The sequence below is a fragment of the Tinamus guttatus genome, unplaced genomic scaffold, assembly GCF_059628265.1.
Source record: "Tinamus guttatus ecotype Peru unplaced genomic scaffold, ASM5962826v1 Tinamus_guttatus_pri_ptg000249l, whole genome shotgun sequence".
NCBI classification, from domain to species: Eukaryota; Metazoa; Chordata; class Aves; order Tinamiformes; family Tinamidae; genus Tinamus; species Tinamus guttatus.
The window spans coordinates 1915264-1942543 of record NW_028288783.1 but is presented as its reverse complement, the minus strand read 5'-3'; the positions used below and the strand labels follow the sequence as shown (position 1 = coordinate 1942543).

The following is a 27280-nucleotide window of genomic DNA, read 5'->3' as shown; positions in this document are numbered from 1 at the left end:
GCACCCAGCATTGTGTCACTGCTGCACCATTCCTCAGAGATTAGCACTTGGACCCGGACTGGAAGGTCGCTCTGCCACTGCAGATCTAAGCCCTGACTCACATGTTCCCTACCTGCTCCATGTCTTTGGCCTTGCTTCCACTCCTGGGATTCTGCTTTATGCTGCAGAGTAAGACAATATAGACAAGAGATGCTCCTGCTTTGGTGCAGGAGTTCCAGTAAAGCCCCATCTAACTCCTGAGGATCTGTACCCCACTACTTTCACTTCTTTGCTATTTTTTCACAGTGTTTCCAGAAAATACTCCTGGAAAGATACTCTGAAGAGCTGCTCTAGCCCGGCACTGTGTCAGTGTTCTGCTCTCTGCACCATATACAAGGTGACAGGTAGGTGAAATTCAAGGTTGTGGTCACTATAGCCAAAGGCCAGGATATTTAAGAACAGCCTTGCCGTCTCCAATCTGCCATAAAAACTATTCTTAGCCAGAAAGCTGGAACCCTATACTCACAGGGCATTCCAGGTTCACACCTCTGGAATCCACTCCTGACAGAAATATGCTTCAGCGTGAACTTGGCCGCATTTAGAAGGAGCTGCAAGATACACCTCTTTGCTCAGGCCTTTCCATCTGTTTAAACTGTGAAATCCTGGGTTCCTCGCTGTCTGGTCAGATTAAAAGCTGCTGGCAGTGGGGGAGCATGACAGTTTTTTTTCTCTTAGTTAGAATGATAATTACTCAATGTAATCCCCATAAAACAAACTCACAGTCTATAGTGATGAGTGAATGCTAAGTGTTCATAATAACTGAAATAAATAAGCAGAGGTCATTAATAATAAAGTATGGCCAAGCATTCAACAATGTGCAAAACAGTGGAGCTGAAGCTGATAAAACAAAGTGGATCATAGCCTTTTAGGTTCTCTGGAGACATAATGCCATTGAGTTGGAGATACAGTTTTCATGCCAAGTAGGGATCACCAGCAAGTTGCAGTGATTTAATCATAACCGATGTACTGCCTGTGAAGAAAGAGGTGAAATAAAGACAAGTTATATTAGATGCAGAGATAATTGGCCAGTTATACCTAGCTCCTTTGTTTGGCAAGGAGGAGCCTCCTACAAAGAGGTAAGCTGCCAGGTACTGTTAGCAGAAGGCTTTCTTTAACTACGTTGCACCATTTCAGTCATATGCTCATTCTAGTAGGAGTTGCCAAGCAGACTTGGTTGTTGTATGCTAAACAATTTTCTGTCTCTTCTGGTTCACTTATGCCAACATCTGGACTCTCGACAAAAGATATTTGTCCTGCAGATTAGTGGCTCTTCCCAGACACACTTGTCATGGAGCTGAATACTTAGACTGTATGGACATGGTGACACTTCTCCTTGTTCAGAAACACTAGATATGCTTATGGGTTCCCCCGTAGGCTATGACTTCCCAGTGGCCATTTGCTCAGACTATGCCAATAGCAGATAAAGGCTTATACTAGGAAGAGGTAGGACTGATCACTCCAGTGACAGCTGGAAAAAATGCTGCAGCCAGTACTGCTAGTGCAACTCACTGGGAGGGAAACCGATGTTCCCAGAGCACAGAAGGGAACTGACATTTGCAGTTCTTGTTGAAATTAAAAAAGAAATTGCTGCATTTGAATGGTTTATGTGTGACAGCATCATAGCTACCATCTAATATTGGACTACATGGCAAAATTCAGCCGTCACTTTCTTGTTTATACTCACTGCATGCAGTTGTGCTAGGCTCAGCCTTGGCTTTGCTGAATGAAACTTCCTTAAACCCAGTGGAGCTGCATTTAGAAGCTTCTGCCTTTATATAATATCCTAGTCAAGGGGGCAGCTGCTATTAGCATATACAGCTCACCTGGATGGACAGCTTACTGAGCAAAAAAATCAAAAAGGAGAATGTGTGCTCCCTATAGCAAGGACCCATTCCCACTGCTGCTGTGGTCAGTGGGAAACTCCTCTGACTGCAGAGGGAAGTAGACCAGGCCCATCTCCAGACTCAAGCAAAAGTCTGTCAGAGCATTTTCAGTTAATTATCACATTCGGGAGAGGATGGGTCAAAATGACTGAATCTGTAAAGCCCTCCCAGAAGGCTGTGTAGGGTTTTGCAGATCCAAATAGTGTCGTGCCTCAAGCTGACCCTCACTGCCTTCAGAAGTGTGGAAAATACAAGGAGACCGTGTCTGCTAAGACATCTTCTGAAAGAACGTCTCCTACATGCCCTTTAGCATTATGGCAGGTTTTTGCAAGCTTACAGTGGGTTGTTACTCTTCCCTCAACAGTACTTTTGTTCACATAATCCAGAGAAGATCTCGCTCCCACTGGGAACCTGTAAACATTGGATCTTCAACTTCTCTTCATGCAGCAGTCCCAGGAGCCCAAAGTGGAAGAGGGATACAAGGAGTCTTGCCCTCCCTCTTGAGACCACACCAGTCTGGCCTCTGTGTACACAAAGCATAGGACTTCAGTTCTTCCCCTGAAAAGAACAGTATCATGAGCATATGGTTAATGACTCATCCCAAGTGGAAAAACAGTGTTTGTTATATTTTATGAAAATTTTATACATCTAAGGTACTGTACATCTGTTGCTATTTAGGCTGACATGTATGTAGAGATTGGCAGAACAAGTTCTCTGTAGGGATGACTGAACTCCAAACCAAACCGCAGAACTTTCAAACACTCAGGCTGCTTCTTGAAGGGGAAAGAAGGGGAAAAAAAAAAAAAAAAGATGTTTTTCTGCTCCGTTGAAATGCTGCCTGACTGAGCAATATGCAAGGAAGACACTCTTCAATTCTGTCTAATCTACAGTTGAGTAGGGGCTTATTTATGGGGGGGAACATACTCTGAAAATGCTACAAATCACTTTGCAGGAGAGAACTTGTCCCTGTGCCAAATATCTCTCCCCAGCCTGCCTCAAACCATGGCACAGGGAAACATCAGAGTTCAAGTCTTTGCCTGAATCCTGAACCTCCTCTGAATCCTGTCTTCTGAGCCCTTCCCTCATCCCTGCTTCTTTCCTCTTGCTCTCCAGCAGAAAATCTTGCATGTGGTGAGGCTAAGGGCTTACATCTTTCTGGCAGTGGCATCTGCATGGCAAGTAGGCAGACTTACTGGTTAGCCTCAAAGTCTTCTGGGGCTTCCTGGGGAGGCAATGAATGTTTGGAAATTTATGGTAAGTTGTGCTTTCTGCTCCAGATCTACAAGTGTTTCTGAGGGTGCCAGTGCAAAATCCACAGGGTGGAGGGTGGTGAGAACAACCAAGGGTATGCCTATGTGTTCCACCACAGACCTTTGTAGAGAGGAAGATTAAGCAAGCTGTAAAGCAATGTTTGTTCAAACATCTCGTATTTATTAGCATTTGAGCTCAGCACTACCAGGGTAATTACTTTGGGTACCACAACAGCTCACCTGTGTCCAATTCCAGAACTGGCCCCATCTGCTCAGGCACCCTTCAGCTGTAACCTCATTTTAGGTACAAAACACATGGACTAGTCCTTCTTCTATCTGCTGTGCTATGAAGTTAGCTACTGTCTTGCTAGTTGTTTATGAGACAGATTAACATGAGAACACAAGAAGGGCACACTGGATCAGACCAAACATCTGTACAGCTCTGCGTCCTGTCTCTGATGGTAGCCAAAAGCAGATTGGGTATGAAGTGATACCTTCACTGAGTAGTCTCCGATCCTCCAATCATTTGCTGGACGTAGGACTTTCTGGACCAGGTATACTTTCTACAGATTTATTGATCTCCAGTGGATTTCTCTTCCATGAAATCATAGTCTCCCCTGGAACCTGTGTGAACATGTCAAATCTTCCACTTTCTGAAGCACGAAGCTCTAAAGCTCTTCATTCTGCTTGTTTTGAACCTGCCTCCTGCTAGTTCCATTTAATGTTTCCAGCTTTATGCTGGTGAGAAAGAAAAATTTGTGTTCAGTAATCGGTCCATGCCTGGAAGGAATCCATGACAACAAGGTGACTGGGGAAGACAGAGCCTTGCCTATTGGAAGTGACCATTCAGACTGTCCAATGGCTGATGCAAAAATCTTCCAGGTACAACAGAAGTTGGTTGTGTTCAGCTTTGGCAGGATCCGTAAGCAGGATCTAATCATTAATTCAGTCACAGTGTATCTAAAACATGTAAATGGAAAGGGAAGAGTGATGCTGAAAGTAAAAGCACTGGCTGGAAAGAGGAACACGCCATGAGTGAGGATAAGGGGACAGGCTTGATTTCCAGTTAGATCTAACTTGAAGGCAAGTCTTTGCAGGAGCAGATGAAGGGACTCAGTTTTTAACATAATAAACAAGGAGACCACCAAACTGGATGAGATCTGGATACTGTTAGTGAAAGAGGAAAAGAGAGAAAGAAAACAAAAAACTATGTTACCAGCTTTTTGAGAGCAGGATCTGATACCAGAGCAGCAAATGAGTATGCATTTCATCTTGTCCAGATTTTAAAGTGTTGGATCTTACCCTCTCCTGCCAACATATCCTCTCAGCAGTTGCCCATGTAGGCAGGCTCCGAACCCTCTGAGCCCATTGGGACCGAGCTGGAGGCCAGCAGGAGTCCAGAGAAGGTGGCAGGCTGACACGCTTTGGCTGGGCAGATCCAGACTGTGTAATTAAAACCAGTGGTTTCTTCTTGAAAATGCATTTTTTTTCATGCTTAAGGTGTAAAATGGAAGAGTGGTAGGGGACAGGGAGACAAATAAGGGGGCTTTCATCTCTGCCCATTAGCACTGGCATGAGCAGTGCCTAAACCAGCAGTAGGAAGCCACTGCACTGCTCTCAGATGCGTGGCATTCACCCTGGCCAGTGTAGAGCCAAGGCCTGAAAAGCAAATTATTCAAAATAAATTACTGCCATCTCTGCCATTTACTCTGAGGTGAAGTAGGGACGATTGTCACTATCGTGAGCCTTGCTTTATGGACTGGAACCTACAGACGCAAAGAACAAGCAAATATTTTGGCTACCCTTCTGCATCATTCTGTTCCACAGCTTTCCTTAGCAACGTTGCTGGCAGCTCTAGGAAATGGCAGATGAGAATGGGTGTTGACTGACACCAGGATCTTCTTTCAGTACTACTCCAAGACAGACATCAAAACACTAGTAGCTTCCCTCAGCTCCGCACCATGCTGCCTGGTGGAGGAGACAGCCTTGCAGTAACCACAAACACTCTTTCATGTAAGACTTGTTACCATTTTACTGGTATGTGCACTGGTTCCAGGTGAGGAAGGTGAGGAGAACTGAGCAATGCACAGCTTCCTGACCTCAACCGAAACGAAAGGCAGCTCACTAGCATTTACCTTTTCCAAATACACTTTTTTTATTTTATCAAAAGCCTTTGAAATTACTTTTTGTCCTTTTCCAAATCAGTTCTCAAACAAGTGCTTTGGTGCTCTTTTTTTTCTAAACATATATCCATGGCGCTGACCAATTAATACAATAATAACATAATTTCTGTACGGAAATAGCTTTGTGTGAAGCTTTCTGGCTAACAAAACAAGTCTGCTCCTGCCTGTAGTCTCCACCCAGTACATAGTAGACATATAACAGTATTATGCAATTCGATGAGGCTGGCAGCCCCACCAGCAAAAGCAAAAGCTAGAGTTATTGTTGCCATTGCTGGAGCTTATAGTGCTGTAGGATGTAACAGTACCAACAACGAAGTGTAAAGCCAGATTTGTACTTAAACACATGGTGGACATACTTCTCGGCTAAAGGCTATCTGATATCTCTCATAAAAGTCCCTCGTTTATACTTCATCTCAGTCAGCCTCTTTCCCAAATGTCAGAGTTTGGCATGATATCTGAAATGAAGAACACCCATCCCTGAAGACTAGTGGTTTTATAGGCTTGAATACATTTTAAAATACAACAAATTATCTTACTTCATAGGCTTAACAGCAGGCACATTCTACCAAACCCTTTTAAGTAATCAGTTGTGCTTCAGAATCTGAGAAACATTTGGAAAGCAAGTTTCTTGCTATTAACCCTTTGTGGAAACTCAGGTTTTCTTACTGCCTCCCAGGGTGAGTTGCAGGAGGGGAACGATAATATGGAAAGAATAAACACAGAACACAAATCCACATCAGCAGTGTTACTGATATCTTTGGTGCCTGCTGTACTGTCTAACATTATTAGATGGCCCAAACGTCTATTAAAGTTTTTTGATATAATGCATTTGCATCTGAAACTGACAAAAATCTTGAGTGGAGTGCTTCGAGAAGGCATTCACATGAACAAAATAATGGAAAATATATTTAGCTCTCACATGAATAATGTAAGTCCCTTCTTGGAAGGATTATCAGACTGTAATTTCTGCAGTTCTTTGACCAAAATTTGGCTTTAGTGAAGCTAATGGCTAATCTCTGGGTTGGTTTTCTTGAGTAATGTTTCCTAGTAATGTTTCCTATGTTTATATATTTAAAAAGAAAATTTGAAGGCTATGTGGAGTTTACAAAAGACCAGCAATATACTGTCTAACTCAGCAAATGATTAAAAATTAAAAAGCAAGGATATAGATCAAAACAATAGTACATGTCACTAAGGATAAGTATGTAAGTAAACTGACTTTCTCAACAGTGGCTAAAAGAAATTTCAGTCATCCAGGATGCTAAGAAGCTAGTGACTGTGCAAAGGGAAAACTACCTTTTTAAATGGATTGAGGTAGATAATTAATATCATCCATTGTGGCAGACAAACATCTATTTACACTGAGATCTGAGACAGGTACTTAGCGCTATATAGTCTTTTTTTATTCTAGAAAGTCATCTGCAAAGACACTTCCTGATATCAGGAGCACTGCCCACACCTGCCTCACCTAATATACTGATAGGAGTGTGATCTCCTCATCTTGGCTGTCTCCAAAAGACATCCAGCCTAATTTGCTTTTTTCGATCTCTCCCCTTGACAATATCCTCTCTGAATACCTATAGCTCCCACTTACATCAGCTTTCTGTCCTGTATTTGCAGAATATTTCTGCATGAAGAAGAAAAAAAGAGTGATTTTTACATTGCCTTAAAACAGGGAGCCCAGGCTGTTGTAGTGGATTAACTCAGGGGTGACAAATCTGAATGAAAAATGTAACACTTTTATTTTTTCACTAACTTGTAGTAGCCAAGCTGCCCTGAGCAAGCCTTCTTTGGTGTGTGTACTTGCTGCTGCTTCTTCTTTGGATATTTGACAAATTCACTCATCGATTGCTTTCTCCTTAATCCCTTCCTCAGAGTTTCTATGTGCAAGTTACTCTGATTCCCTCAGCAGAAAGCTACTGGTTGAAATGAAAGTTCCCCTCACTACACCCTCAAGGTCCCTTTCCTCCAGTCTTCCCATTGTTACTTCTCCTTTCTCTTTGCTATGGGTTTATGGACATCTCTTCTTCGCTGGTTCCTAGAGCAATCTTTACTCATTTTGCATCCCCAATAGTCACAGTTAAGAAGGACAACTATCAGCTACTTTCTGTCATTTACATTCCGAGCTCTTATAAAGTGCACTATGTTTTTTTTTGTTGTTGTTTTTGTGTAGAAGCTACCTAGTAGGACTACAGCTGCTACCAGAAGAGTCATTTTGAGTATAATTTTTATCTTTCATCCTGGACCTGTGCTATTTAACTAATTGGAAACATTTTCTCTTTCCAGTCTCTCATATTCAGAAGTGATAAAGACATTTTTTTATACTGTGTTCTAACTTATTCTCAAAGAATCTGTCGAATTCCTTTGTTTCTTTTCGTAAAACATCTCCAAATCTTTCCTGATTTTGACCAGAGATCTGATTGTACTTATCTGGCCATCTCTTGCCAAGATTGCCAGAGTCATTTGTATTCAACAAGTGCGGTCTTCTTTTATTATACAGTGTCTGAATTACATAACAAGTGAAAGAACAGTTACCACTGGAGAGCACTCTTCTACAGCTACAAATACTGATTTATGTCAATCGACTCCATACTCCAACATCTCCTTCTGTTCATTGTTTGCTACATCTGGCAGGTATGTAAAGTATTCAACCACTGCTGGTTATTAGAAGAGCTGCAGGAAGTTTTTCTGATATTTTTCAAAATCCTGGACTCTGTAATGTTACCTTTAACTGCTTTTATGTGCATTTGGCAAAATAGCCCTGACTAAGCTTGCCACAGGAGGTGGTCTCAAAGTCCAGTGGAACCATCAAAGCTTTGTTTCATATTCCCTGAACTCATACTCTGCAGGGAGTTATGCGCTAGAGAGTCTAAGATATAATAATTTTAGCAAGCTCCCATTTCCATCACATTCTTCACTGGTTGTTATATCTTAAGGAAAGGAGCAGCTCTGTTAGACATTTAAAAGCTCTACTAGGAATCAGTGACAACTTCCCCGAAATCTACCTGATTAATAATAGGGTGGGTGACTCCAGGCTGGCATTTCAAGGTGCATTTTAATTTGTGTTTACCTACAAGTCTCTTTATTAAGTCTCTTAATAAGTCTCTTTGTTATCATGGAATCATATAGGGTGCTCAGGGAAACTGATAGGTGGAGTCCCATCTCCAGGCTGAAGCAGCCCCGGCCTCTCCAGAAGTGACCATCCTGATGGACATCTGATGAACTTGCTCTGGGTGGAGGGAGGGAAAGAGGGGGGCAAAACTGGATGCAAATATTCCAGACGTGGTCTAACAAGGGCCAAGTAAATCAGAATAATCACTTCCACTGATTCTCTTGCTATACATGCTTGCTAGGCTTCTGTTGAAGCATATCAGTATGTTGATAACCTCCTCTGTCACCAGCATTCCCTCCTGATAATTCACACTCAATCTAATGTCTACCAGGACCCTCAGGTGCTTTTTGGCAGAGCTGCTCCACAGCCAGTGAGTCCCTAGCCTCCTTTGCAGTCTTGTATATGTCTCTGATTGATAGTTTGCAAACTTGCTTTTAGTAGCTAACTTGAGCCGACCTGGCTTGGCGTTTTCTGGGCTCAATGCAGAACCCTTTATCACTCCAGACATATTCTGAAAATTATTGCAATCTAGCCTGAATATGAATCAGCGGTCATTAAATCTTGCACTGTGAATGAATACAAGAGGCCAGACACATTTTGCCAAGGTCTTTCCAGTACTTGCTGGAAAGTAATGGCTCTTAGGGGTCATATGAGTGATGCATGTCATATATAGCACATATAAAATGTATGAACGCTCCATGGGATCATACCAAGCCTCTGAAGATTTCTTTGGCCCTTCGGCTGCTTAGTTCAGATCCATGAGTGGGACACAGAGCTTCGTTCTTCAGCCTGCATGGAATTGCTGACTTGTTTAATTTAAGAATTATTGGTAGGATTTTCGGAAGGGCCTTAAGTGACTTATGAACATAAGCCCCATTGAAAGTTAAATCCTACTTTCCATAAATATCGACCATATTTCTTCTGGTAAAATATTTCTGGCTCTAGGGCCTCCTGCCAAAAACAACCTGTCTCCATTTCTAGACAACTTCACCCTGCATTTTTGATATGTGTAATATCCCCATGGAGCAGAGCGTTGTGGGCCAGGAAATGAATGTGGAACAAAAGGCGCATAGGAAGGACTGCCGGCTGTACATTCAGCCTGGGACAAGACACCACATGAAAGCAGCCAGGCCGCAGGGGCTACAGCTTCTCTGTGACTCCAGCTGGAAAATTGCCCAAAGCTGGGAGCAAGAGCCTCCAAACTTTGCATTTATTTTTTTCAGATAGGCAGATGTCCCTATCATTCTGGGGAGAAGGGCAAAGAGGTGGCAAAAACTGCCAGCCACCAATTATGGGTATTTCTCTAACTAGTTTCCATTGCCTGTTGCCCAGGACACCATTGCCTGGTGGGGCACCTGCTGTGGGCAGTAAGAAGCACGGGACAGTTACGTCTTTACCTCAAAAGCACAGAAGTAGGCAGGAAGTCCTATTTCTCTCTTACTTTCCTCTTGCCCCTTTCTTAACCAAGTGCTCACTTTAATGGTTATTTCTTCCTCTTTCACACATGATTAGTTAATCATTTCACATACAGATTTCCAGAGGCACCTGGATACCAGATCAAACACCCAATGAGTTTAGATTCTTCTAAGCAAATAGAAATTCATAACAAGCATTGTGAGATGAGATTTCTAAAGGAAAGGAAAAGTTAATGCATCATCATTTGGTTGTCATTAGCAAGTATGTCTTAATATGCTTCTGCATTCAGAGTTTCATCAGAATGACAACTTGGATGTCATTGGCCCATAAAGCCTCAGGCAAAAAGGCATTTGCTAAAAAGTTTTAGTACCTCCTGTCTTTAAAAAAAGGAAGTTTCCACAACAGTTCTTGAGGTTGGACTCTCCAAACAGAGAGACTCTCCAAACGGGTGTCTTGAGACACTCCAAACGGATAGCTGCTTTAAAAAATGTGCATTCACACACTGAAATTCATGTCCAGTGTTAAGTAGGCATTTGGCATACAACTAATAGCACATAAAATAAGTAGCAAAATAGCTGTCACTGTGCACCAACATAAATTTCATAGAGAGAGGGTAAAAGTGGGCAGGCTTTGGGGGAACAACCTGAGAAGCTGTGTGGGTGATCTCAGATTTTGATCTGAGTGATCTCAGACATGACCTCAAGCTCTGATCTTGTCATCCATGTTGAGGCCCTGGATGGGGGACACATCAGCTCCTTCTGGCCTGCTCACTCATGTCCCCTTACAAGGCAAACAAGGGGCCAGAATGAGAGCAGGAAGAGCAGATGAGCACTCCTGTATCACCCCAAGAGAGTCTGGGTCTTGCAGCCAAGGGGCTCGGGTGCATTTCTGATCCAACAGAGTAGGTGTCACCCATGAGACCTGTTCCCACCTTTTAGGGATAGGCCATTCAACAGATTAATAAATATTATCCTGCCATTTCTGGCAAATTAATGCTGTCTTGATATGGAAGAAAGTGTTTAAAGAGAAAATAAAAAAAAAGAGAGAAATATTTCTTTCTTCGGATTTTTTTTAATGTTTGGAGGAGCAGTCCAGTATGTTTCTGTTGTACTTTCCTAACATATACCAGGAGACTTTTTAAAGGTTATTTTTGGAGTCACTATTTCTCATTATTTCCTGGAGCCCTGGTCAGGTCAGTGACATTAAGGAATGACTATCTGGATGAATCCTGCATTTCAACCTCTTTGTCCTTCCGATCAAGCCTTGTTGCTTGAAATAAGAAATCTAGCAGGGTTTGTTTGGGGCTTCAATTCATTTTCCTGCCTCCTCCTAGAAGGTGACCATGGCAATTAGCAATATTAATTGAGTTGCCCAGAAACTCAGGGAGCAGCCGCAGAGGGCAGGAGAGCTGGATGTCGGCCGAGGTCTGCAAGGGAGGTACCAGCATGCTGCTAAATTCGAGGGCTAGAGCCAGCCCTGTGTGAGGAGCACAGGACGCACTGTCAGCTCATGGTGCTAATAAACTCAGGGCAGCCTCTTTTCATGCACATGCTTTCATGCCCAGCCTAGATGCCTCCATGGCTAGAAGACCGGGTTTGTGCTGAGCCCTAATGTGAATATTGCCTAATGCAAGCGTGGGGCATGTTTGCATGAGCAATCCTGGAGTCCCAGTCATCCTGGCCAAGGCAGCTCCCTGTCCTATCTCTTGGGTAGCCTCTGATACTGGGGAGTGCAGATGGGTCAAAATCTCACTTTCTTTTCTCCTTAGAGTGTTTTGATCTTAAACCTGGTGGGGAAGGGGAACAGTTATTCCTGTTATGACCTGCATCTTTAATGTATAGCAGCAGATTTCACTAAGATGTTACTTTCCTTTTCCCTCCCTGCTTGATTAGTTTTGTGAAAAGATCTGTTTATGACAGAAATAGAAACATAGAAATGTAGCTTCTTCCTTGCTTTCTGAGTGAGCAATTGGCACTCACCTGCAGACCATTTCATCCTGCTGATAAAGGGTTACACAAGTAGCTCCCCATCATACTCCACAGGACTGAAGCCCCTGCCTCTGGTAGGACATTCACAGGACAGTCCTTCCACAAAAACATTGCTTTGCAGAGACTGCACATGGGTGAAAATGCCTGACTGGCAGCTGCAGAAACAGATGCTCAGCTGTACACACTCAAGGGATGCCTGTTACTGTATAGTCACAAATGGCTTGTTATTAGTGACTGGTGGGATGGTGACATCCTAAGTTCGATGGCCAAATGCCATCAGCATCTGACTTTATTTTACTGTTCTGTAACTGCGGCCTTTAGAAGTCTGGAAAAAGTTTTTCACACTAAATGAATTATGTTGTAGCCTAGATCCATAGCCATGAAATAGTCTACTGGTTGTCTCTGTTCACAGAATATCGTATTGTGTTTACAGCTGGCTGTGAACATTTGCTATAATCATTGAGTATGTGTAAATGTTTTATACATAAGCAAATTCAATAGGTGGCTGAATGTTAGCAAATACATAAACATACATGTCTCCAAGGCAATCGAGGTAGTTAATGACAGTGGCTAGTTAACAACAGTAGCTGGAAAGAGAAAGTGGGTGCTACCAACTTCAGTAAAGCAAGTGAACTCATGGAAAGCCATTCTCAACTGTTTTTAAGTTTCATCTGATCCATCTGCTGCTCTACTACCTGGTGCATGGATAAGGCAACCTTGCATCTTCTCTTTCCATCCAGCACCTGACACAGAGTGACTCTCACCTGCATCTCCATGAGGCTGTGAGGTTTGACACTCCATCCTGTTTGCTGGCTTTGGAGAGGTGCCTCCTTTCTGCACATGAATCACTGAAATTTCAAGGAGTGATGGACTAACTTTGGGCTGGCTCTTATCACAAGATAACTTTGCGCCTGATTGCAAAACTGCACCTCACTAATCCCAGGACTACATAGGAGCAAAGAGCCCTTCTGAATCCAGCCCTTACAGGTGGTATAAACCTGTACATGCAATTGTTTTCCTGATGTAACCGTGCTTTAATAACTGCTATCATGGCAGAGGTCTGCTAAGTGGTAAGTGTTCTACAGAGATTCAGTGGACGTTAGTTTCTAAGTCCTGGTGCAACTAAGGGATAGATGAGACCCAACACAAATCCATAGCAATGAGATCCTCTTCCGACAACAAACAAACAAACAAAAACCCTAAAACAACAACAACAAACCCCAAACCCAAGATTACTCTCATCACCCCTTCCCAGCCTCTTCTACTGTCGCAGGTGTGGGTACTGTCTGCTTGACACAGTGTCAGAGGAGTTACAGCACAAAACCTGCCACAAAGAGCCAGAGAAGCAACACTTTGACACATCCTCTTCACCTCCAGTCCCTGCATCAGCCAGCTCCCTCCTGCCTCTAGCAAACTCTACTTCCTGTAGCTTCTTTGTGGGGGGTGCTGACAAAATGCAGACCTACAGCGATGTTTTTCTACTTGGGGAAAGAGAGAAGCCTCAATTAAGCTTCCCGTGTTGATATTTGCACTGTGCTGTGTTTGTTTTTATTTTTCTGCAACTCTCAGCTCTGCTAATTCCAGCACTGTGCACATACCGTCAGTTCCCCACTACCAGCTTCGTGCTTCCTTGCCATCTCTCTGTCACCATCAGCTATGTGAAGAACACTCTTTGCTCTCTCCAGTTCAAAAGTGCTTTGGAGAGTTTGATTTTGCTGTTCAAATCCTTATATCCTCATATGGTTGCTGCTGCTCTACTGCTCAGATTTAGGCAGGCTGCCTTGATTATTTTGTTTCATTTTATTTTATTTTATTTTATTTTATTTTATTTTATTTTATTTTATTTTATTTTATTTTATTTTATTTTATTTTATTTTATTTTATTTTATTTTATTTATCTTAATTTTATCTGACAATTTAGTCTACTTCTCTAGTTCACTATTGCTCACCTGGTTCAAATAGAAGCTGTACTTACGTTATTCCAGATTCATAAGACCATGAAAACTATAGCAGCTTGGGCAGACAAAAGGGCCACGTAGATCTATGTCCCATCTGTGCTGCCTGGTGACCAGAGGGTTTTGCCAGATGCAGAGTTCTGCAGCTCCTGGACCTCTTCAGGCAGCTGATACTTCTGTATTTATACTCAGTTATTTTGATGCATGATTTTTTCTAATTATTTTTTAAAATCCCTTTAACCTTTTAGACTTCACTCTATTTTGTAGTAAGGATTTCCACAACTTCATCTCATTTTGGATACAGAAATGTGTCCTTTTTTTTTGTGATAAACCTGTTAATATGTTGTTCATTCACCCAGATACTGTTAGCACTGTGTTATATTGTTTGTGTCACTACAGGCTAAGAAAAAAAAAATACAGTTCTTTATATCATTTTGATAGAAAACATGCCATTTTAGTAAGTAAAAATAGAGTGGCCCGTAATGAATATGATGTCAAGTGTAAATGGCAAATCAGAGCTGACAACTGACTGTCTGAAAATCTGATGTTGCAATTTTTCCTTTTCTTTAAGACCTTTGAACAAACCTTTGGGGGCTGGCAACATCTGAAAGTGCTTAGGTGAAAGTGGCATGAAAAGGTGTGATCAAGGCATTTTCATAGCAGACATAAAAATCATTGCATATCTGATTTAAAACAAGGTAAGCAAAACCTAACCTGCCTGCTAGAGAAGATTCCATTGAAACTAGTTTTAGCTATCGTGAGGCTCAAGTAGCGTGCTTGGGACGCTGGAGACTTGGATCTAAAGCGAACCCTCACCAACAGGCATTTAAATACGCTAGAGACTCTGAGTCTTGCAATGTTATGATGTTATGTATATGAAGAAAACTCACTTTAAATTATGCAGTCTGATGTTAGGATGAAGTTAAATTGCATACAAAATAATAATTTTCATTATCAGTTAAAAAAACCCCCCGCATTTTAAAAAGATGTTCATAGGCATCTAGCAATGTAGGTTAAAAGAAAAAAAAAAAACTTTTTAGCAAGGTACAAAATAATGTGTTTAGCTCCAGGCATTCTTTAAACTGCCTCTTTTCGAGGAAGGGAACACAGATGTGTGAGATTCCTGATTTAGTTCCAAGCCAATTCTCTTAATTAACTTCAAATTGTTTAAATATATAACATCTCAGGGAGGGAAGTAGTGTTCAAAGTGGTGCACCGTGCTGCATTCGGACGTCTGCTGCTCCCAGCCGCTGGGTTTCCGTGGAGGGACATGACTCAACATCCAGCACCTCCAACCTCTCCACTGGGCCACGGGACAGCCCAGTCCAGCAAATGACTTCAGTGTGTGCGTCCCTCAGGCATGGAAATTAAATCAGTTTGGGAAGGCAGACTGGAATAGGAAATATGGAAAACGGACACAGCTAGAAGAACACATTTGGCTATTTCCTCAGGAGATTCTGTGAATGCCTGAGCAAAGGAAACTGGTAGTGAGGAAAGCTGTAGGGGCTCTGGAGATGGAGACTGGAGGTTAATCTGTAGGAAAAGAGGATAAATAGTAGACAAGGACAAAGTAGGGAAGATAAAGTAGGTTTAGCTGTGTTGAGGGGGAAAAGATTCTTGTGCTACAGAAAGGTAAACTGGGGAAAAATATTTTCAGACCATACATGGGCTTATCCACCACTGGAAAACATGAAGCAGTTCACAAATGCAAAGAGAGTTGAAAAAAAAGTACCTATGGCCTTGGCTAGGGCTGCCTCCCTCAGTCCGTTGTGTGCAGTGGAAATACTGGCATTTACGCAGCAGGTGCAGTAAACCAACCTCGCAGACAGGAGCACCCCAAAAAGGGTCAGGGGAAATTAATAATTCTGCCTGGTGTGGAGGGCTTGAAGAGCATGCAGCAAACAGAGCCTCCAGCTCCAAACTGGAGGCTGAGAGTAATGCAAAATACCAAGCTGCTGCTCATCCAGTGGTCAAAGTCCTCCCTGTGGACCGGTGGAGGTCATGGTTTTGAGGAAACGATCACATAACTGAGAGATCTTTATCCTGTGCACATGAAATCATCTCAGTTATCAACTCTGCAACTTTAATATTATTCCTTTTGCAATTCATACACTTGTGGGCACACACACATACCTTTGGTACCTGATTTTTCCACTGTATCATACTGGTTCAATGCTACTGTACCTCCAACAACTTCGGGAGAGTTGCTCTGAGCTAAAAGTAATGTAAATGAGAGGATAATCAAGCCTACAGCTTCTCCTTGCAGTTTCTGGGCTATGTGCAAGACAGTGTCCCAAGGACATATCTACATTGGATGCCACACTGTGAGAAGATCCCCGAGCAAACAGCTATAGAGCAAGTTCTGGATGGCTGTGTCACTGTGGTAGGATGCTATTAATTAGTCCTGAGTTAATTAGCCCTTGCAAGAAGCAGCACTAACCTGGTTGTTTTGCTCTGGGGACTCTGCACAGTGTCTCTGCATGGGGTGGTGGTGTGCCATACCCTGAGGATGTCCCATCCCGTTTCAAGGCCAAGTGAGGTTTGCTGCACTGTGTTCCTTGGCATAACATGGATAGATCTTTGGATTTTTGGTGGGAAGGATGATCTGTGTTACTCATTAGTGACTTCTTTTGTTTGTGGAGGAGTAGCAAGAAAGATCCCAAGGCGAGAGGAAAAGGCTACAGCAGAGGACCGAAGTCAGTCTGAGTGACAGAGAGAAGGTGAACAGGGATCAGTTTCTTTACTGCAATGAGATTAAATGGTGAGGCTCAAAAGAACCAAAAGGAAGCATTTCTTCATGCATTGTGTAGTTAGGAAATGAAACTCATGACAGCAGGATTCTGTATGCATTTAAAGCTTATACAGGCTCAAAATCTAATTTGACAAATCAAGAAAAAAAAGCTGTCACCCAAACCTGTCAAACAGCAAGACTCACTTTTGACTAAAGAAACCCTGGGGCAACATTCACTCAAGGTCAGAAACTACACCAAATGAAAGTCAAAGCCTTATACTTTTTCCTAGACATCATCTGCTTGCTAGTGGTGCCTACCAGGCCACAGGGTGAGAAGAATCTTTGGTCTATCCCATGTGTCACCATGGTGTATTTGTCACATGTGTTGCTTCATGGATCTTCTCCAAAATCAAAGGAGACTCTTGGGATTTCCCTAAATAAAGTGTGTCCACTTGGGAGAGTCCAGCTAGTAGACATGTCCCTGAAAGAAGCAGAATGACTGAGCCCAGGGCAACAAAAAAACAATAATGCAACAGCATGCAATTTTTTGTGCAAGACTTTACCTATACTGCAGGAAAAAAGCATACCACCAACTCATGGCTTACACTGAGAACAGTGAATAATATTACCCAAAAGGGGCTCAGAAAGAATACATTTCTCATAGAAATGTATAGAACATCTCAGACCAACTTTTGTAACGGTAGAAATGCCATCTTAATACCAAGACATGGGGTGTTTCATGCTGAGAAAAATGAGATACAATTCAAGCATGTATTGTCACAGATAGATTAGCACAAGTATTTTTTATCTTGAACAAAAGCTCTTGCTTAGTAACATCAAATGTTACAGAGGCATCAAGTAGCATCTGAAAGGAAATGAAACCTTGGTTAGAGTAAACAAACGAAGTAGCCATGGTGCTGTGTGCTGAGCAAACTGATTGATATTTGTCAGGCTTCCGAAGTTGCACTCCAGCCTTACATTCAAGTCAAGCAAACAAGAAAAGGAAATTCAGGGGAGGATGATAATTAGCAGTCGCTCCCTCAGAAAAGGCTTGAAGGTTTTCAAATTGGCTCCTGCATTTGTAAGCCTGACAGGAGTCAGAGCACAGAAACTGAGCGTATTAAATAAATATGGGCAATCTAACATCATTCATATGTTCAGGCACTCCTTTGAACAACCAAGTGAGCCAGGAATCTAATGAACAAACAGTTGAACATAACCTCTGCATAACCCTTTAATCTTCTCCTCCATTCCCCTTGAAAATGTAGGGAGGGAAACACTAGAAGACAACAGATTGAAAAAGCCTGACCAGGGGAACTGCTGGCAGGCAGCGAGGCATGGGTGTTTCTTTTGTTTGCAAATTTTAGCAATTAAGAAAGTGTTGAAAGATTCTGAAAACATGTTATCATTGAGAGAAAAGACACTCTTCGGATTTAAAAGTCAGACGAGCTGTAAATAGGGTAAAAGACTGACTGGGTTTGTTAATGGTAAGTCAAAAGTTCAATTCATACTTCCCCCCCAAAGCATAATATAATATAAACATAAGTTGTCAAACCTGGAAATGGACTGTCATGCCTCTCTTGATGATCTCTATGCTACAGCCTGTGAATATTAAAGCAACACATACCACAATAACGAGGCACTGTTGAGGGAAGCTCTAAAACCCCAACTAATCCTCCATTTGTCGTAAGAGAAATAGAGTTTTTGAAAGAGATGCCTTTGGATAGTGAGTGAAGAGAGGTTGAAAGTCTGGAGATGACATGGTGGATATTTTTTAATAAAAAAGGAGTGCAAAATTGAAAAAAAAAAGTCAATTATTGATCAGAAAATGCCATGAATAAGGCTGAAAGATTTACAAATAGCACATCAAAAACTATCATCTAATCAAACATACGACCTTTCATTTCATGTCAGAAAATTAATGGTATTGAATTAAGAAAAAGGAATAAAGGTGTTTGGAAATAAAATATGTCAAAGGAGGAATGAATCAACGTGGCTCTTAAGTTCATCAAGAATGATGACCTAGCCACCAAATTAAATGCAAGTTCACAAATGTGATTAAGAAAATCAAAATTGTCCTATGTCAGTCATTAAACAATTAAAGAAAAGGGAATAATGAGATGGAGAAAAAAGATGACACTCAAGAAAAAAAGTAATCTCTAACCAGTGTTTTCTGAAAAAAAACCTATAATATACTCAAAGATGGGCATTTCCACATATTTAAAATATCTTTTTTATGTCATTTAGGTTCTAGATGCTGTAGATTTCTATCCTTTTTGCTGCACAGATAGATCTGTTTCCGACTAACTCTCTGCCTATTATTTGTGCAGAAGGACATCACTCACCTTGTAAAGGTGTTACTATATAAAAATTAAAATGCGTATATGTACACACCACACATATATATTCATATAAATATAAATATATACATATGTGCTCATCTATATATTTTGAAGTTGCCAAAGTGTCTATGCCAACAAGGCGGCATAATTGTGTTACTTTCAGCCACTTTAATACAATCTATTTTTTCTGTCTAAACAAGTATATAAGTGGTCCCATAAATAAGCATGAGGGTTGTATGAGATCAAGATTCTAGAAGGGGCAGAAAAATTAAAAATCCCAGCAACAAAGAAATTATTAGATTAAAGGACATCTCCTATTCTGGAGCTGACCTGTTAGTTGCAGCCAACACAGGAGCTTGTGTGAGGATGGCTACAGGGTTTATAATACTGAGCATCCTGGAAGTACTTTATATTTTACATCTCAAAGCAAGCACCCTTCAATGCTCCCCATGCTCCATGCAAAGTTGCTGGTTTGGTAGCATCTTCCTGACAAAATCTGTGGTGCCATTTCTATAGCAGATCCTTCTCTAATGTGTCAGCAGTTCTAATCTGTTCAGTTTTGGACACCCAGGCACGACCCAAGCCAGTCCTACACCTATCAGCATTTCATCACACAAGGCAGCAGAAACACACTCTGCTTAGCACCATCCCACACAAGGTCCTTCTTATAAACACATGCCGAGACAGTAAGTAATGAGACAAGTAGCACAAATTACACCATCTTTTGCCTGTTGAGAAATAATGGCACAGGAGAAATGTGTTTTTTTTTCTTTTTTTCTTTTCTTCAAAATTCTGTCTTCTCTTTGCCCAACATATGGAACATCACTGGTGATCAGTCGGGCCAATATACTAGAAAAGACGTCTTATTTCTGGAGTTTTTATATCACATGTACGGATAAATGTTTACCGCAAAACACAGTTATTTCATATTTAAAAATAAATACAGATTGAAATGTCTCAATGTATTTCATTTACCCTTTACTGAACTGCATTTCTGTGCTTAACATTAACCTTCCCATTCAAATGTCATTAGCTGCTAATTAAGATGTTGATATGCAGATTGTATATCTGGCAGTAGAGATGATTTGCTGCCACTTACTAGGTGTTTATCAAACTGCAGCACACATATTGGTTTAGCCTAAGTACAGCACATTTAATTTACGGAACACTGTCCCTGTTCTCCACTTTATTATTATTATTTTTAATATATAATGAGCAAAAGAAGTTAAAAACATGGCAAGTTGCTAGGAATTATCTCACAGAGGAAGAAAAGCATAGCAAGTGATGTAGGACCTGGATAACGTTCTTCAAATAGTTTTTGCTTCTAATTTACTAAAAATTATTTAGAAATATATAAAAAGATCCCAGCATATTCATAACAAACAAGTAAGTTCTTGTAATTTGTCTACAACTTATACTGTCCCACTAGTCAGAAACAGAGCACTCTTAGCATTACAACTTTGTTTTCAAGCAACTTCCTTGTTACTAACAAGAAAAGTTTAAATCAAAGAGAAGCAGTGATGATTCTGCCAGTGCAAAAGTGCATTTTCACAGGACTTTTTAATATAATTTATGAATACTTGCTTGCAACATAATTGTCTTTTCTGCTGACATTTTCAAAGCAACACTGTGATTTGTTGGGTCTCCAGAGAGTCCGAGTACAAAACTGATAATTATATTAAATATACATAGACAATAAAGAGTGTGTTTACATAACTATGCCCATAAATATCTGATTGAATAGTCATTGTTCTCAAACCCCTTTTAAGCAGCTCTCAGAGGGATCCAATTCTAATGACATGATGGTTTAAAAGATGCTGCTCAGTCTTGTTCCATATTTAATTAACTTTCCTTTTTTAAACTTGTGATGGTGGAGACAATAACAAATAGCTCTGAAAAGAAAGAGAGCTCTGAAACATGAGTGAGACCTTGTCAGGCTTTTGTGTGCCACGCACAGAAGAAGATGGGCACACAAGAGTTGGTGGCCAGGGACCTCCCAGCTCCTGAGGGAGTGCATTGCTGGAGCATTCACAGTTTGCTACTACCAATAACAACAGCAACACAATAATAATAATCGAAGAAATCTTCTGCATACAAATACAGGAAGCAACACGAGGAGGGAAAAGGAGGTATTAAACGGAATAGGCAAAAAAAAGACCTGAACTTGTTTACTTTTGTGGTTCTACAAATCCAGTGAAGCAAACACTTTAAAGAGAATGGCACATTGCTCATTAAGATATAAACACCTTGTGCACATTAATTGAGCATCAGTGAATGACTGAACGCATTATCCTGGAATCAAGGTAGCATTTCTGAATTTATGGATGGCCTTATTCTAAAGAGTCTTTCGCATTGCCTCATTTTAGACACAGCAGTAACAGCAGCACAATATTCTGTTTTCACACTGAGCTATTTTTAATTGTCACCAATTATAATTCATTTACTTTTATGTGCCCTAGTTGTCACAATATTAACATTTGTAAGTCTTTCCCTTTGCAGGCTGTGAGAATCTGTTGTGACATCTCAATAAAGCAGGATTCAATCAAGGTGTGAATGAATTGTTAATCTTGTTATAAATAGAAAGTGCCATATGTTGGTATGGAAGGGACGTCCCTCTTTTTCTTTTCTTGAGGACAGCAGTAATGAAACAGAGTGAGTGGTCATGCCAGAATTATTAATAATAGCCCCATCACTGAGACATGGAGATGATACCTAGAAGAAAAAGGTGGTAACTTCTAATTTGTTCTAGGTAGGACCTTTGCCTAATTCTTCAGTGGGTTTTTGGACCCACATGGAACTCCCAAATGAGGAAAAACAATGAGAACTTTGTAGTAGGAGTGAATCGAAGATGTTGTAACCTCCACATAAAGTGATGCACTTCAGATGGATTGGTAGAACCAAACTTAGGCAACTGGTTATCAAAATGTTGATTCCAGCAAGCAAGCTTATTTTAGGAAGTTGAGTAGCATAAATGCCAAATGCCCCTTATTTATTGCCAGATCATCTTTTGTTCTGTTTAAGAATCAGCACACTTCCTCATAAGTCTTATGCTCAAATAATCTGGATCAATTGCTTCACTTCTGCAGCACAAATTCTATATTTATACCTGCTTTAAGTCTGTCAATTTTCCTAAATACAAATATAGCAAACAAGCAGAAGGGCTAATAATTTTATTAAACTATCACTTACAGTAAAACTCATGTCCACTGGAAATGCTGGGAGCAAAGCCAGGCTCAGATGTAAGAGGATAGCTTGTCCATCAATCTGTCCGCACAGCCTTTTGAATAGATTTATTCTTCCACTTTATGGCCAGCATATTGAGAAGGGCCCTTTCCAGGTTGTGCTGCCCCAGGCCAAGGGAAGGCAAGCCATGGCTGGAATATGGCTCACACAGAGCTGTGCCTGTTCTTCAGCAAGCAAGACGATCCACATCTCTCGTTGCCTTTTCTGAATGCCATGATAATTCCCCAAGGAACACTCAATTCTCATTGGGAAGTTTAAATGTCTTCCATAATCTATTTAAGCAGCTATTTAGGTATTGCTGAGAAACCTGTTACTTTCAGAAAGGTAAGAGGATTCCAGCACTGGATATTGGCAAGCAGCTCTTAGGAGCCGCCTGGGGCCCACTGTGGCCACAAGACCTTCCTACTCCCCAGCACTCAGCTGAAGGGACAATCGATGCATGAAGCCTTCATCACATTTGCTGCTGCTCTGTTTACTGTTACGTTATTTACATATCTAGAAATTCAACATCCTTGCATGTTTTGCAAGCTGTCATGACATGAGACGCTAGTAATATGCTATGTTTTGTTTGCTAACATATTTTTGACATATTTTAGCTTTTGATTATAAGATTGCATCTTTCCCAGCTACCATCTGTCTCAACTCAGTGGCACTCTGGCATTTACAAAAACAGTAGGGTGTAATATTTCTTATATACTTGAACTCTACGAGAAACATGCAATTTTCAGTCTTAACCAATATGTCACACTTTCACACATGAAGGCTGAAATGTCTTATATCCTTTAAGGTATCTGTCAAAAATAAAGAACGTATCATCACATTCAATTTGGCTGAGATGAGTAATATATTAATGAGAATAAGAATGGGAACAGTTTCTGACTTATAAATAGAACTGGCATTTTACAAGCCTTGTGTACTTGTGCCTGCATTTATCCTTTTGTCAGCATAAATGAGATTTTTCATATACAACCCAGGAATTCTTTTTTGTACTCGGCAAAATATGCACCACACTAGATTCTCAAAGCTGAGTTTTAAACATGACACATTTTTTTCTTCTTGAAATATATAGTAACCAGACACTTTCAGACTTTACTTCTTTGCTCTCCATCCTCCATCTGCGGAGAGTCAAAATGTGACATTCAGCAAACTGGAAATCACACTTTATATCTACCCTGACAGCAATAGGCAAGCAGCTCCAGCCATTTGGACTCTTGTGATGTGCAGCTCTTTAACTGCAGTATTTCAGCAATGTTGGTTTCCATGGCACAAATCCAGCACTTCAAGCAACAGGACACCCTACTAAGGTAGCAGAGGATGATTTTTTGCTCCTCTTCTGTAGCTGAGCTGTGGGGCAGGGGCTACTGGTGGGCAAGGATGGTGCTGTGGCCGCTGCAGTGGCTGCTGGTTTTCAGTGCTAGACCCAACTCACTAAATAATCTTATGCTGATTGTGCAGTAATTATACACAAAATATAAGCAGTGACTGATCTGGCAGCCAACATGTCAAATGTACAGGTATGACATGATTGAGATTGCCACATTAAAAACCAAACAAACAAGTAAACAGAAATAGGGATTAACCCTCAAGAGCAATTTACTTTGCTGTTTTTTCTGTTACATCTAGTTAAATGCCCAGCTCGGTGAAAAGGGACTTGCTCCTAGTCAGCATGTGCAGAGCTGCTGGGGCAATGGGACTCCAGATCTTGGTGGTTCTTTATGTCATTAATGTAATGGCAATAACATCGCTTCCAAAGGAAAAGGCAAGACACAAGCACGCTCACACGTAATGGTAAACTGAATTTATTTCCTTTTGGAAAACAATTCCAGTAATCTCCAGGTTCAGACCGCAGAGTAAACATTAATAACAGTAACATACAGGTTAGTTCAACTGATTCAAGAATTTGGCTGTGTGAAATCATTAAGGAAAGTCTTGAACACTCAAAGCTTCAAATGGTATCCAGAAAAAAAAATTCTTTGACAATCTACATAACAACTATTGCATATATGGTAATGCTATCTGTCATATCGCAAGGCTTACAAATATATATACGGGCCTTATTCAACTGTGGGTTCCTGCTCTGTGAGAAAGAGTCTTTTCATAATTTTTTGCAAGAATCTTCAGCAATAAAAAATAGTCTTGAATTCATCCGTTTGTATACCAAAAGAGAGAGATTTCTAGACTGAAGTTTAAACGAAAGGAAAGCCAAACAGAGCTGTAATGGAACATAGCTATTATCTTCTCCCTCCTGCTCGAAAATGACACATTTTCTTAAGCTGCTTTTTCCCCTCACACAGTATTATTATTATTTTTATCTTTCTTGAATAGGGCCCAAGTCCACTTGTCTTTATAAGACCATTTTAGTATCAGACAACATAATACATGTGCAACACTTTATATACAGGAAGTCTATCCGGTGCTCAAAAGTTCAAACACATGAACATCCAACAGTTTCGATAATACAAGTTTTATGGTACAATACAATGTTTCTGAATAATATACATTAACAATGAAAGTTTCGTGCAAAGAGTAAAATGTGTTCCCTTTTTGTGCCACAAAGAATCCTCTGGAAGAGACGGGCCTTGCACTAACTGCTATGCTGGGTCATCGTATGATTCTGTAAGAAAAATGAAAGAAATAGGTTACTTTCTTGATAACAATTACACATGCCCAATCTTCTTACAAAATGGTCTAGTACTGAGGATATAATTTTCAGTTGATAGGTTAGTTGCAGGATAGGCATTTCTGCATGACAGAAAGATGCACCAACAATCCTACCGACATCATGCGACATAATGGACTGGAAGAAAACATATTTGACCCCTCCCTGTCTTAAAGCATCCAGGAGCAGCTTTGCTAGCAGACACAAACGTTTCTACAGCTGTTTCACACGGTCACAAGGCAACGCAATGTCTCCAGGTAGGCTTGAGCAGAGCTGAAGCGAGGGAAACACGCACGTTCTCCGTGTGGCTGCTGGCCACTTACATACTGCATCAGATCTATATTGCATGCAGATGAGGAGTGCATTTATTTATCATAAAAGCCACTGCTGTCTATAACCCCAGATATGCTAGTTGGGCCCTGCTTCCTAGACTGTGGCATCACTTCAAGTGGTTTATCGCATTAAAACCTATTTCCCCCTAAAGAGGAGCACAGTATATTGTGGTAAGAGCCACTCTGCATCCAGCACAGAATTTAAAGACTGATGAGAAAGCAGGAGGGCTGCCACAGCTCTTCTTTTAGTCACCAAAACCCACAGATGTTTTTCCTCAAGTGAGTGTACTGCTTTATTCAAGGTGACCCAGCATAGACTTTGGGAGCCTGAAATCCTTCTTTCTCACGTAATGAATAAACATTATTTCTAGCAGCAAATAAGTTTCACCCTCTCTCGTACCACTGCCCTAATGGAGTCAATCATTTTTAAGGATGAGAGATGCTCTTTCAACACCTGCACTGGCGCCGATCCTCCACAAGCATCAAGCCAAGAGCAGCGAACCAATCCAGCACGCGTCACATTTTCTGCAAGGTAAACTAATTCCACCGAAACTGGGGGAAGTCTGTGAGTGCTATTTCACAGCCAGGGAGGTAGACACTGATTAGTGATGAATTTTGCCTCTAGTGACCTGGGCAGAGTTGGGCAAGTGACGCAGAGGGGAAGGGTGCTGCACCCCACAAATTGCTGCTAGCACGTGCGCTCCCCTTCCTCTGCTTTATTAGGTTGATCTGTCTTCAAACTCCTTTGGACAAGCGCACTTCAGGATGAACCTGTTCCCAGAAGACAGCAATCATTTTCAATGAAGTGAACATCTACTGAACCATACCCTCCAGAGCCACCCAGGAAAGGACATGTAAAAACAGCCTTGGCAAAACAAATGTGAAATACAGCATGATCGCAGACCCGTCTAATGGTTCTGCCTCCCTTTTTCTTTCCTTAAGCTATGCACGCACACAAACAATAGTTCATGGGAGATTTGGCAAGGAAAGGATCTTACAGTAAGACTGAGGAATTTGTAATGCAGTGCCATTCTCAAGATTAAAGGAAAACGACCCAGTGACACTTGAAGATGCAATTTCCAGATGTGAATACAAAATGATTTAATGCTGATGGCAGGAATTCCAGACTGTCCGAGGCCAGAGTATTAAGAAAATACACTATACCACTTGATTTCATCTAGCTTCTTATTCTTCACGTAAAAGCATTTCAAAATGCTGTAATGCAGTAACAACACACTGCCGAGTAAAATGTTGGCTGGTCACAGGTAATGGGGCCTGACTTCAAGCCACAAAAGCAAGGAAATTAAGAGTTAAGCCTGACAGTCAGCTCTTTTGTCATCCTGTTTTGTCCACTTATTGCAGCACTTATGGCATGACACAACGGGCTGAGATCCTGGCAGTACCTAGAAACAACAGGACAAGCTAAATACTGGGTGTCAGCCTCAATTCAGGTTTTTAATTCGCTTCTGAGAAGTTATTTACCGCTTGTTACTTAGCAGAGAGATATGGTGGGGGGGGGAATATCTTTTGTTTTAAATCTGCTGAGGGAGAGCATGGGTCAGTTATTTTTTTTTCAGCTAACCAAGAAATGCATAATCAGTTTGGGTCTGGATGAAGAGAAGCAAGAGTCAAAAGTGTAGCTGTAACTGTGGCCACAATGACATTTTTATTTAAAAAAATGAGGGGTCCAAATGCAAGGGAGACAAAAGAGAACATGCAAGGAAGCCTGGCTGGTCCTTGCTCTTGGTGTCCCTGACTCCTGTGCCCTGGTGCAAAATGAGATGCTCCAGAGATAGTGAAGAGGTAATAGAAGAAAACAAGAGGTGCCAAGGAAAACATGACAGTTAGGAAATATTTGAGCAGCATAGGTTTAAACAGGCAACCTACTATCAACAGTCAAAAGAGAACACAGGTACCAAAGTAATTGATGTTCCCCAAAAGTGAGAGAAATGCCTATTTGGCTAAGAGTCAGAGTAAAAATAAATACAAATAAATACATTTTAAAAAGCACCCAAGAAGCACAACACTAACAAGATGAGCAGGGATGCGCGTGGAGAGATAAGAAACAGAGGCAAATTCTGCAATCCCACCGAGAGCCATATTGCACTCCACGGAAAGCCATCTACTGGAGACCCCACATCTAAGGG

At 41.2% G+C, this 27280-nt stretch overlaps 1 protein-coding gene across 5 annotated transcripts in view; it reads right to left on the bottom strand.

Moving 5' to 3' along the window:
• Positions 1-23925: 23925 nt before the first annotated feature.
• The window catches only part of ZNF521 (zinc finger protein 521), a 228823-nt gene continuing 225468 nt past the window's right edge, over positions 23926-27280 (bottom strand). For all 5 annotated transcript variants that reach the window (XM_088526660.1, XM_088526657.1, XM_088526661.1 and 2 more), the window contains one exon: positions 23926-24756. In XM_088526660.1, coding sequence (XP_088382786.1) covers positions 24727-24756 — 30 coding nt within the window. In that variant the 3' untranslated portion in view covers positions 23926-24726. The remainder of the gene's footprint in view (positions 24757-27280) is intronic.